At 40.9% G+C, this 13,282-nt stretch overlaps 1 protein-coding gene across 1 annotated transcript in view; it reads left to right on the forward strand.

Annotated features, from left to right (window-relative positions):
* Positions 1 to 293: 293 nt before the first annotated feature.
* AKT3 (AKT serine/threonine kinase 3) overlaps positions 294 to 13,282 on the forward strand; it is a 150,893-nt gene continuing 137,904 nt past the window's right edge. Inside the window, exons 1-2 of the mRNA XM_080614898.1 lie at positions 294 to 562; positions 13,107 to 13,261. Coding sequence (XP_080471024.1) covers positions 13,216 to 13,261 — 46 coding nt within the window. The 5' untranslated portion in view covers positions 294 to 562; positions 13,107 to 13,215. The remainder of the gene's footprint in view (positions 563 to 13,106; positions 13,262 to 13,282) is intronic.

Genomic DNA, 13,282 nt, shown 5'->3' on the forward strand with positions numbered 1-13,282 from the left:
AGCCGCCGGCCCCCCGCCTCCCCCACCCTCACCTCAGCCGCCCCCCTCTGTCTGGCTCCCCCTGCTCTGTCTGGCGGCCCCCCCGTCCCCGCTGCGCTTCTCGCGAGAGCTGGGGATGCCGCCGCCGCCGCCGCCGCGGAGGGGGAGACACTCGGGGGGAGCCAGTGACGTCGGGAGTTTTCCTGAAAGTCAATAACGAGCCCGGCGGAGGCGGCGGGAGGAGCCGAGAGCGGGGCCCGGGCGGCTCCGGGGTGAGTGCGCTGGGGGGAGCCGCCGCCGCCGCCCTCCTGACCCCGCGCATCGATGCTGCGGCCGCGCTGCCCGCCCGGGCGCCTCCCTGCGTAGCGGGGCGCGCAGCTCCATGTAGCCGCCGCCGCCGCCAGCGCCCTGGGGCCGGAGCCGCCTCCTCCCGCCCCCGCGGAGACACCGGCCGCCAGGGACCGCCGAGCCCGGCGGGGGGACAGGGGAGGAGGCAGCGGCGCCCTCCCTCCCCTTCTCCCCCCGAAGCCGCCGCCGCCCCTCCGGCCCCGCAGCAGCGCCCGCGGCGCCGCCGCCTCTGCAGGTACGGGGCGGGAGGGGCCGGGCGGCGGAGGGGCGCTTGGGCGGCGGCGCGCCAGGGGATGCGGGGCGGCGGCGCGGCGCGGCCGGGGGCGGCGGGGAGCGCGGGGCGGGGGCGCGGGCGCCCGTGGCCTAGCGCTGCCGGCGGGGCGGGAGCGGAGGGAGGGGACCGGATCTGGGTGTGGGAGGGGGTCGCCGTGCCGGCGGCGCGGGGCTGAGGTGGGGAAGGGCGGGGCGGGGAGCGGTTATGTAACGGGGGGGGGGGGGGGGGGGGGGGGGGGGGGGGGGAGCAGGGGCAGGGCAGGGCGCGCGCCCGGGGGCGCTGCCTGCGCGGGCTGTCGGTTCCCACGCGGCGGCCCCTCCCCGCCGGGCGCGCGCCAACCTATACCCTCTGTTTTCCCCCACCCCTGCCTGCTGCGGCCGAGCGTGTGCGGTGGGTGTCCGCGGGGCGGGATGGCGGTGCTGCGAGCGGTGTTATCCGCTGGGAACTTCGGTGCGTGCGCCAGCGAGTGTGTGTGTGTGTGTGTGTGTGTGCCCGCGCCCCTGCGCTAAGAATAGCAGCGCGGCCGTCGGGCCGCTGATGGCAGCGCCTCCCTCCCTCCCTCAAGTGATGCTGCTAATGCTGCTGCTGCTGCCGCCGCCGCTGCTGCTGCTGCCGCCGGCGGCGGCTCTGGCTGCAAGTAAACAAACCGGCCCCCCCGCCCACCCCGGCCATCATGGAGGCCGCGGCCCACATGCTAAAGTTGATGCGCCGCCGGCAGCTAACGGCTACCGGCAGCTCTGCCATGCGGAGCGGGGGCCGGGCCTGCGGCGGGGCCTGCCCCGAGGCGAGGCCTGCCCTGCCCTGCCGAGAGGCGAGACGCGGTGCGGGCTCCGCAGGTGCTGCTGCGGGGCGGAGCACATGGGTGCCCTGGGGTGCCCCGGTGTGCAGGGACACGGTCAGGAATGCTGGGAACACGTGGTACGGGGCTGCTCCGACGGGTCAGCACAGCGCCGCTGAGCAAAAAGTTATACCGGATCACACCGTTATATACAGTAGTTTCAATGCAAATGGTCGTGATGTAACGAGCAGTGACAGGCTTGTAGGCTGATCGGTTGCTTTACATGAACTGTGCTGATGAGTTTACTTTGGGATGGGAATCTGAGAGGCGTGAAATAGCCAGTTCACGTTCTCCTGTTATGTGTTATTTCAAGGGTGTATGTAAGAAAACCCAAACTCCTTCCCCCACACTTACTTTCTTACAGCTGTAAAGGAATAAAGAATTTAATTTTTCTTGGCCTTTATTCTAAATGTTTTTCTTTAATAATCAGTTGGCTGGCTACTTGTACATATCTGCATCATCTCATTGTTTTTATGAAAACATATCTCTGACTTGATTCACTTGGCCTCTGTTCAAGAGTTTTGTTATGATGGACCTGATACCTACATTGCCAGCTTTTTTTTCAGTACTGAAGAAACATGCAGCAGTCTCTTCTGCTTTCCCTAAAACTTTGCTAATAGGCAAACACAGTTCCCTCTGTTTTGCCTACAGAGGTCTTTTATTTCTCAAGGCAAGAATCATGCAAATCAATAGATCTACACTTTTGAAAAGTAACATTTATGCATTCTTGTTTATTTTATTTTATTATCTCTTGTTTCTGCCAGCTTCAGTAAAAGCTGGTTCTGACTGTTCTGCACTGGAATGTGGAAAGAGTGTACATGAGATAGAGAAGAAAATTTATTTTGACTTTTAAAGTAAGTGCACTGCTTAAGAAGATTCTGTTTGTAGGACTGTTTGGTTCTTTGCCTTTTTGGCAGGAGCATTTATGTTGACCCAAATATCTTTAATTGGATTGGGTTGCTAATTTTATAGTTCATGTGGATATATTTTGCTTGGATGCAGCCAGTAAGCCAAGTTCAAGTAAGGGCCAGCAAAAACCTGTAGAGATAAGAAAATATCTCTGTTTCCTAGAAGGCTACACATAACATTTGAATAACACATTTTCTGATGAAATACAAGTGCGTGGTACGTGCATGTACACAGGTAACATTAACAAGACTCTTGGTTTAGACAGTTTATTCTTCAGTGTATTCCTACTTACTTTGACTAGGTTTGAATGAATTCAGTAGTCACCTTAGTTTCATAAAGAGGTTCATGGAAAGCAGTATTTCAGTGCTTTACTCCCTCATTTGTTTTGTGTTTTGAGGGAAGATGATGTTTTTAAGAAAAAGCAGCTGTTTTGCAGGAAGCTGTTGAGAATTCAGGCAGGTACTAGTTTGCACTTTGCTCCAGTTGAAGTAGATGCAGTTTTAAGGATTGAATGGCATTAATTTGCACTAGAAAATATTGACATTTTTGACACTGTAAGAAATGCTTTGTGAAAGGGAAAATGTCTTGGTGGTTTGTGTTTTTTTTTTTTTTTTCTTTTTTCTTTAAGCTTAATGCAAAACCACTTACTAGGGTTCTGCTATTGTTTGTAACCCAAGCTTCTGTTTGCAAGATGTTACCATAAAGCTTATCTTGACTTCCGACTACAGTTTGAAACAGCATGTGTCTGAAGTTTGAATAATAACTAAAGGATCCTTCAGACTACTTGGAATTTATCTAGCACTGATTCATTGGGCGTTCATTCACTTTCTGCATGCACATTTTCCCAATTTGAAGAGACCTGTTGAATAATCATTTCTGTACCCAGGAAGCAGTTCTTGCTGGATGATTTTTAAATACTCAATTGTTTTGGAAGGAATGATGCCACTACTTCAGTGATTACTGTTAAAATACATTTGAAATATCTCTTTTATATTAAGAACAGCACAGAGATAACTATTTCTTAATAACTGTATTTGGTTATAGTTTCATTTTGTGCTGTTAATGCAACAAGGGGAAGTGGCTGTGGTGACATGGTAGCCTAGCTTTCCTTCAGTTTTGTGACAGAGACTGAGTATTCGTTGGCATCTTCTATGGCTTGGGCTTACTGCTAATTTTAATTGTCACTGGAGAGTGGAAAGACATTGAAATACACTGAGTGTACTTGTACTATTTTTCCATTTTGATATGGATAATGCATAGATTATTTGTATTAAAAGCAATGCACTGTACTGTAACTGTATTTGTGTGTGTGTTAGTTGCCCTTATGCCAAAAGCCCTCTGTTCTCTTCTTCCCAACTAATAAATCAAACATTCTGTTTGAAATGGGCAGTCCTTCTATTGCAAACAACAGTAACAATTCAAGAAGAGGGGACTAGTTAAATGTGTGCATCCGTGAGTTTTGTTTAACATTAAAACGTTGCTTTTATTTTCAGTGTTTGTATGAAATTTCCAACCCACTTACTGTTTTTGTACTGTTTCAGTAAGAAAGGATTGCCAACTGAAGTGCCCTTTAAAACCATTCTAGAATATTAGATTTACTTGTGTCATCTCAGATTCTCATTCTCTTAGGATATGCCTAATAAGAATACTGTGGAGGGGGCAAGTGATACTTCCTAGCACAGCCTGTGCTTCAGGGAGCTCTGCATTGCTTGTGAGGAAAGGTGTGTTTTCGGTGAGAACCTCTCTTGTCCACCAGGACTCTTGTCCAGAAGAGACTTCCCCAGAATCACAAGGTCGCCTTGGTAAATGTGTTGCACTAGTTACTCTTCTTTGTAACAACTTGGTGTGGTGTAGAAGAGATTATTTTCTAAAGATAAGTTACATAGTAAATGGAAAAGCTGATTCAATTTTTTGATTTTTTGTTTTTGTTGTGAGTTGTTTTTTTTTTTTTTTTTTTAAGTTGAATTCAGAGATACCAAAACCTATTGGCAAATAATAAAACACTGAATGTGAAAGTTAACTTTTTAGTGTTTCACATAGTATAAAAAGTAATCTTCAAAGTTTTGGTTTATATTTTCATCTTGACTAACTGTGTGGACAACATTCTGGGCTACCTATATGAAGAGTTTATAAATGAAGCTTATTTAGACGGAGCACTAATACATACTAAGAAACAGATTGCAGAAAATGCAAGGGTGTAGTAGCCACTTAGTTGGCATTTTGTCCTTGTTCTGCAGCTCTAGATCAGTGTTAAGTATGGACATTCATGTAGTTTTGATGCATGACATGGGTTTCTAACAGATTCTTTTTGTCTTTTTTTATGTAAAGGCCTTGTTCAGCTCTAGTAGAAAGCTGTGGCAAAGTTAATACTTAACAAGGAAAAATCCCTCCCCCCCCCCCCCCCAATTGAATATTTATTAAACGTTACTGTCAAGGAGAGTAAGCATTTTTGGCTTCTGTATATGAAGATGCTTACTTCTGGTCACTTTAAATAGTTATTTGCTTTCTTGGTGCTACTTCTGTCAACACTTGCTATGTTTAGATTAAATGTCGAAATATATGTTAATTCCATCTTGACCAGTCCTCTTTCTCCGTGTATTTCTATGTGTCTAGGTGTGAGTTATCCTGATCAAAAATAGCATTAAGAACAAGTTGTTGCTCTGTGATTTTTTTCGTTGTAATATCCTGACAAAAGAACAGTAGTAATTTTTGAATTCCCTTACAAATGCAACTGTGATCTCAGTATTTCATTTATATGTCTGAATATATTGACAGCATGTTTGTCAGACTTCCTTGTGTTGTCCATGTGCTAAAGTTATTCAAGTGCCTCCTATAGCAGGAGCAGAGATGAAGAGCTTGCTTCAGCTTCACTGAGATCAGTGGTCTTGCCTTTTTGTAGGTGTGGAATGGCAGCAGTGCCCAACAGTCAAAAACTACTTATACAGCTGATTTAGCACCACAGAATTAATACAGTATTTCTCAGTTGAGTCCCACAGTCTAGCAAAACAATTTCTACCAACACATAATTTTTTTTTTTGTCCCCTCAGGATTTAATGTGCTTCTCCAGGTGAGGGTGCAGCCTGCCTTGGGAAGTTTTATTGTAATTGTATCTTTTTCTAATTGTGTTGATATACTTTGAGGGAGAGAGTTAAGGTTGCATGCATGTTTCATGTAATCTGAGTTTTTGTGTAACATTTGTCAAAGACCTTCATCTGGTGAGCTCTGCATCTAGCTTTAAATGTGTGTAAGCAGTAGTATACCTTTGAAAAATACAGTTTTCATTTAAGGTTGTGGAGAATTCCTTCCATGCTAAGGAAATTCAGACTGCAAGTTGATGACAATAATGTCTGTTGAGGGTGAACAAGAAGATCCAAAGGTTTTAGGTTAGAAGTTGATTATGTTCTAGTAATATACTACAGTGTCAGTATTTGGCAATTAGTAAGTTCAGATATGTTTGACTGCTTTGTAGGAAAGAAGCGCAAAGCTCATTCCTATTGTTGCAAGGCAATTCAGAATTTAGTTTGTTCCATATCCAGACAATAAATAAATCCTACTATAAGAGTTTAAAAGAAAGCCACTTGGTAGACATGTCGTTGAACTTTTTCCATCTTTGATATTAATAGCTTGAGAACACATTTTTATCTCCATGCTTTATTTTTCTTGTTATTCAGAGCACTTCACATACTTCTGTTTTTTATTACCTCCAACAGTGCTTTGTGTTTTATGTATAATATGATGTTGTGCTTTAGAAAAGTTAGTGCCATACAAGTAATTAAATATAAGAACTTAATGAAACTTTTATTTTGTATCTCTTGAAGATACCTGTTAAAATCCCTGATTTCAGAATGAATAGGAATTTCTAGGGTGTTTAAACTTTTGAAAATGAGATTTCCTTTTATATGGAGTATTCTAGACATAGAAAGCCAATTTTTGTTTGTTTTAAAAATATAGAACTTGAGTTTAATTCTGCTTGGTTGTTTGAGTCATTACTAAACTTTAAAAAAATTAGTACTTTAGTAATAAAGGGAAAAGGGACTTGGTCTTAAAAAGAATTAGTATTTCTACGTTAATTTTCAGCTAGTTAAATTTATTAGATGTATTTTGAAGTGTTGAGGGGAATAACAGTATCATAGCTGTGATACTCAGCTCAGCTAATCCTTGACTTGACTTGCTTTAAGTCTCGAAACTCTCCCAAGTTCATTGTTTCAGTAACTTTTTTTTTTTTTTTTTTTTGTGTAACTCTAGCCCTCCCTTTGCCTTTTTTACTTTAAATGTATTCTTTGGTTAAATTTCAGACCTATACTCTGCATGTTTCACCACTCTGCTTCTGTCTGATTTTCAGCTATTGTTTTATGTGGTTGGGAGGGGGACAAAAAGGATTTGAAGCATTTTTGTCAATAAACACAATGCAAAACAATGGGTTGTTAATGTTTCACCTGGGATTCTGAAGGAACAATTTAGTTACATTTAGAAACTTCCTTTATACCTTGGTAAACAAAGGCAGGGGTGGCTTTGTTTACCTTTAATTATACCTTTGTCCCTTAAAATAACTTGCTTTGTCATTATAATAGGAAAAGAAATACAAAATGATGGTTTCTTTCCTGATAAACTTCTTCAGTTTTGCAGACTCTAAATAAAACATCTCATATGTATATTAATACAGTGTGCCTGTGGTCTCTTAACTAGGCTTATCTAGGCATATTTTAGTTATATGCAGCTCTTTGACATACTGAAAATGAAAATAGAACACTGAAAACATTAAGGCACAAAGCATACACGTAAGCGTGCTTTAAAAAGCTATTTATCTTTTCCAAAGTATGTTGTTTTTTCTTACCACAGGGTGTAGGCAGTGCCATTTCCCTATTATTCCCCACATTATTCCAAGTCAAGGGTTAAGAAATAAAGCTGTTAGTAAACTTCTGATACCAATATTCTTGAAGACATTGAGGATTTTAGTACGAAATATAATTTAAAAATTATTTGCAGTGCCTATCTTGGAGATTTTTTGGAATTTTTGCATTTGTTTTAAAATTTCTAAAGTATGAACATTTCTATTTAGTATTTAGGGGTATCTTTAAGTGTCTTACTTGTGCATACATAAAGATTACCATTTCACAAACTTAAGATATATTCTTTTTTAATATTCCTGTTCTTTTGAGTCCTTTGTCTTGTCAAACCAGTTCATGTTTTGTGTTGCGTTGAGTGTGGGTTGCTTGTTTGGTTTTGGGGTGGGTTTCTCTTTTTTTTTTTTTTTTTTTTTTTTTTTTGGTGGTTTGGTTTTGTTTTGGTGGGTTTTTTTTTGTGGTTTTTTGTTGTTTTTTTTTTTTTTTTTTAATTGTGCGTAATGTTGGACAGATGCTCTCTGCTCCAAGGTTCCTTTTTCTCAATCTATGGAGTGGTAGTATTGAAATCAGTCAGAATCAGTTGGTCCTAAGATTGTAAAAAGGGACATGATCCATTCTGCTCTATTTCAAGAATAACCAGAATAGAGAGTTCGTAAAAGGCTATATGACTACTCTATACTTTTTAGATAAAGCATTCAACTGAACGTGACTCTTCCATTAGCTTTATGGGCTAATTTGATTTAGTGGGTTTTGTAGCAATCTCTGTTCTGCATTGTAGTCTTTTGTGTAATTTTTGATGATGTGCAATATATCCTCTAATTGTTTGACCTGACTTCAGATAACAATTTGGGTAGGGGAAGAGGATATGCATGCGTTTTTCATATAAATAAAACTTGGATCTCAGCTTCCAATTCTAAAGACAACTCTGTTTTTAGTTTAGAGTCTTTTGAATTCCTTGCTCTGTGATTGCAGCTGGCACTGGAGACAGTTGCAGCCTGTTTGGTTGTTTTGGAGGACTCAGACTCAGATTTGAGAAAATCTCTTTAAGAGCTTGATCTGCCACAAAAAAAAAAAAAAAAAAAGCCCCCAAAGCAAGGAAGCAAACGTGTGTGATGGAAGCCTCTAGAGGATGACTGAGAGCTGCTTTTTTTGGGTAGCGTGTGTTTTGCGTGCATACACAAAAGTTTTCAGTTGCCTTTCTGAGAAATAAGGAGAGGGAGATGATGAGATTTGGCTCTGCTTATGTTGAGGACCAAAGAATCTCAGTGAGCCAGGCAAAGTGAATCACAAAGATTCACTTACTGGTTTTTTTTTTTTTTTTTTTTTTTTTCCCCCAAACATTTTATTAAACAAATGATTACTTGTAAAAAGGGAAGAGGGTGGTTCCCTTATATATTGAAGAGAATAAGGTTGGATGAATCACTAAGTTGGTAATTCTACAAGAAGCTATAGGTATAGTTTCTGGAAGCACTGAAACTGATACTGTTGGTATTCTTTCTGATAATTTGAATTGGTAAATGTGAGAGTATCTGTTTTTTCTCAGCTCCAAAATTGTTGAAAGTAGGAGCCTCTGTTTATGAAAGTTCTTACAACAGAGACCTGAATCATACAATTTACACTGAATTTATGGGCACTGTCTTCTTTACTCAGCTGTCTCTTGTCACAAGGAAAATGGGAGGATGCCCAGATTCCAATGGAATGCTGTCTGTTCTTAGGCATCTTGGTTATTCACTTGCACCTAGTGGTTGTTAAGTGTAGACCTGAACCACTGTTTTTAGTCCTGCTTAGATGGGATTTCTTTGCTTCTCCATATCCACTGGGTCTGTGGAGGTATCTGAGTGCTGTGATGTGCATGACAGCCTCCTTTAATTTAAAAATACAAGTCGAGGAAAAGGTGTTTTCCTACTGAATGGTCCATTACTCAGCTTATAATGGTTGGTCTTAACAGTTCCTCATTGTGAAGTGAGCTGGTTCTTCTCTATATTTCTGTTACTGTTAAAGTTCAAGGTGAAAATTGAAAAGGAGCTAGCTAGTTTTCACCATGACTTGAGAAAACTGTAGGCCTTGGCAGAGGGATCTGTAACTCCTTTGCATCTAATAGTTTCTGCTTAATCTTTGTTCAGAAAAATGCCTTTGCAACCTCTAGAGCTAGGAACTTAGAAGTGTAATACCAGCTCTTTAGAAGTGTGCTGAATTGTTTCGTCTAGCACTATAAATGTGGCTTAATAGCTTTCCAAAGAAGAAACGAGTGTTACTGCTTTTTACCAGATCCAGAAAACCCCAGGTGTTTTCTTCACATGACTGGCTGTGATGGAGTAAATTTTTACACTTGCACCATAAAGCATACAGACAATAGGCTCTTGTATGTATTATGCATATATATGACTTTCTGATACTGTCTGCAGAATACATGCTATATGCTGCTGGAAAAGTATCTTCAACGTTCTGTTTGATAACAAGGGGGAAAAGACAAGGGCAATCCAACCTGTTCTTCTGTTCCTGGAACATATATAAAAATAAAGTTTTTCCCTGTAGGAAGCAGCTGGAATGCAAAATATCTTCAGCTTCAGTTCTTACACATTTTTTCCATACTTCTGTGGGTTCATATTATAGCAATAAGGGAAACTGTAAAAATTATATACCAGCTGCTGAATCTTGAAGCACCTCGGGAGAGCAGAGTTGATTGCTAACAAGTATTTAAGTTCTATGCCAGCTGTGCAGAATAAACATATCTCTAGCTTTTCTTGAAATGGTTGAACTATAGATGAAATGCTATTTTTCATGTGAGAGTTCTTGTTCCACATGTTTCAAGCAACTCCTTTACATCTATAGACAATGCTTTATCTTTAGGGAAGAAGATTTCTCTATGACTGTTTTTCATTAAGGTCAATTTTTGTCATAATAAGAAGTAATTCTCCAAAATCTCTTTCAGAGCATTGCTGAGTGGCTTTCAAGGTAAAGGAATACAGCTTTTAGAAAGCCTCAGAGGAATTTAATAAGGGATAATACTACAGATGCTTATAATGGCTTCTTGAAAGTGTAGTGTGAACATATAACCTTTATTTTCATTAGTCTTTTAATGTTTTAATTTTATCTCCTTCAGTTTCCCATGTAATTCATTTTGACTTTTAATTACTCATTAAGAGAGCAATCAATATAACCATACAACTGTTGATAATTCTAGAATTGTTCCTTTTAATATTGTGAAGCTAAACTGAAGATAATTCAGTTTTGTCACACCATATTTTTCTGATTTTTGTATTTTGGGGAGTTTGTTCGAACTCCAGTACAGTAGTACAAGTGATGGGTGGGCTGCAGTCCTACAGACATACACCTGAGGTTGTTAGGACACTGACATGAAAATCAGTCATAGATCAGATTTTGTAATCAGTGGGTAAATAGGGAGCTTTAAGCATAAATTCATTCATTAAAACTGGGCATCTACTGAAATCATGGTCTTAATGATCAGTATGTGGGCAGACAAGGTTATTGCTACCAAGTACAGAAGTTCATTTCTTACAGCTTAGTCTCTACCAATAAGAGTAAATTAGTGCACTTAAGTTTTGCAAAAGGCTAAAACATACTGCAGTGTATGCCAGCCCAAGCTAAGTACTGTGTGTTACATTGCTTCTTTTGTCTTTATAGTTGGAAATAAAAAAAGCCACCTGTGAACACTTCTTAAAGAATGCATTGAAAGTCTTGTAGGGAAATCAAACTTAAGTCCGATATTTGGATACTGATGTGCTTACACTTCCTTCACAGAACAGCTGCTTTTAGGTCACAGCTGTCTGACCCTCACCTATAGCTTTGTAAAGATTTGTGTGTTTGTACTAAAAGCTGTGGTGATCCAGAATGGCAAGACTGCAGCCAGCTTTCAGTCATGTGTCAGTCTGCTGGGGTCTATTTCCATTCACAGCTGATAGACTTGCTTATCTTTAGTTTGAAGTGTGCAGATAAAGGTTCTGATAATGTATGACCCAGAAAATAACTCTCACACTGGTAAGGTGAAGGATGTGGAAATGCATGTTCTGGTTATTTCTGCTATTCTGACTTAAATAACACGAAGTCTAAACAGCTGGTGAGATCAGTTAACAGTAATGAAGCACTCACATCCTTCCAAAACCTTGTATCTAACATTTTAACTCTTATGAAAGCTTGAACAATATGTAAGTCTTAAGGCAGGGTTCAGTAGCATATGCACAGGTGTCTGGTGTCCTTTTAGACCCACCAAATGCTGTGTATCACCTGCATAGGTCATACCTGCCGGTGCTGTGGAGGTGTCTTGAGGATGAAATATTCAATATTACTTAAACTTTGCAGTATTAATGAATTTAGCACTGTGGTTTTTAGTTTTATGCAGCTGAACTATTACATGTTTTTGAAAAAATAGTTCGGTGAAGGCAAAGCTGTAAAATGGACACTCTTCAGGGTTTCTGTAAAATCAGGTTGTACTGCATTTTTTGTTGCATACCACTTAAAAAAACTACTCATACCAAGTTTTATTTTGCACAGCACAGTGTCCGTACAGAAGTAGCCTTCCATCTAGCTGCTGTGTGCTGCAAATACATGTTTTTTTCAAGTGATAATAAAAATAACGTGCATGTGTGTAATGGCTAAGTTTTCACCCTGTACTTGGTTGGATTAAAACAGCTTATTTCCCAGCTCTTTCTCAATTCATTCATTGCACAGATTGCTGTCAGCACAGTCCTGTTTGTTTCTATCACGTTTACATTTGTTGGTCAGTCTTCTAAATGGATACGTATGTGCTGCATTCAGTAGTGCTAAACTGGTGTGCGGGTTTCTGTTCTGTGCTAACAGGGTGTATGCACATTCTTCTGTCTGTACAGCGATAGAAGGGTGTTCCTCCACCACCAGAGAAACCCCTTTTCCTCGCTTCCCACCCTTTTCTAGATGAGTGTTATTTGAATGCTCCTCTTTATTTTGAAGGATGGAGGGGAAAGGCAGTCTGCTGGCAAAAGGAAACCTCTCCTGCCTCTGGCTTCTCTCCCTACTTGATTGTAGTGCTATTTATCTCTTCTTCACAGCTGTTAAGTACTCTGGGAGTGAGGTGGTCAGAAGAGGGGGTTGTGGCTTCTGAGAGTGGCATGTCCTATTCTAGGGCTAACTTCCCGTCTGTCTGCCGCAAGCTGAGCTTTGTAGGGAAAAGAGCACTTTTGTCACTGCCTGGCTTAAAGTCTTGCTAGAATAAACTCTCCTTTTCATAAATGAAACATTGGCTTTTTGGTTAATTTGTACTCGTAAGAAGTGGTTTAGTTCACGTACTCACACATGATGCTCTCTTTTAAAAACTTCAATAAATTAAGCATTTCTATTGGCTATAATGCAGTTATAGTGTAATTAGGAAGAATATTATATTTCTGTAGCCTTTTTTTTTTTTTTTTAATTTAATTAAAAAAACTAATTGCATGTCTGGTAAACTGATTACTGCAGGTTTTAGCAGTTACAAGGATAACTGTGTCCATAATACTTAAGGCTTTGGTTTTAAGTTCCTTTACAGAACCTTCCATTTTCTTGTACTTTTGACATGATTAGTCAAATATGGGAATGGTTAAAGCTCCTGTGGAGACACAGGTCTGAGTTGGACCTGTGAAGGAGTACCAGCATCGTTTCATTTATCAGCATCCTATGCATTAGTATGAGAGAATTCTGTTGTGTGCATTTTATGGAAGTGGCATATGACTTAAAATTTAACACATTCTGCTTAAGTATTTCAATATTAATGGAAAATGTGCTGTAAGACTAAAAACATGATTCTGTTATATGGTTAATTAAAAAAAGCCAGATTTTTAATATGAGCTCAGTCAGTGGAAGACATCAACAAAGACTTTTTTGTTGGCTGTCAAGTGAGAAAGAAAGAAAAGACTTAAATTCTTTCTCTAATATTTCCTTCCAGGCTGACTCATCAGTAGAAATTGAGAAGAGCTGCAGAAGAGAAGCCAAACAGACAAGCTGAGAGCTCAAAGAAGTACTCTTTTGAGTTGGGGGTTCAGAGTGGAGCCATCATGAGCGATGTTACCATTGTGAAAGAAGGCTGGGTTCAGAAGAGGGGTAAGTTCTACCTTTTAATGG

Source organism: Psittacula echo, assembly GCF_963264785.1.
Source record: "Psittacula echo genome assembly, chromosome: 4".
Taxonomy (NCBI): Eukaryota; Metazoa; Chordata; class Aves; order Psittaciformes; family Psittacidae; genus Psittacula; species Psittacula echo.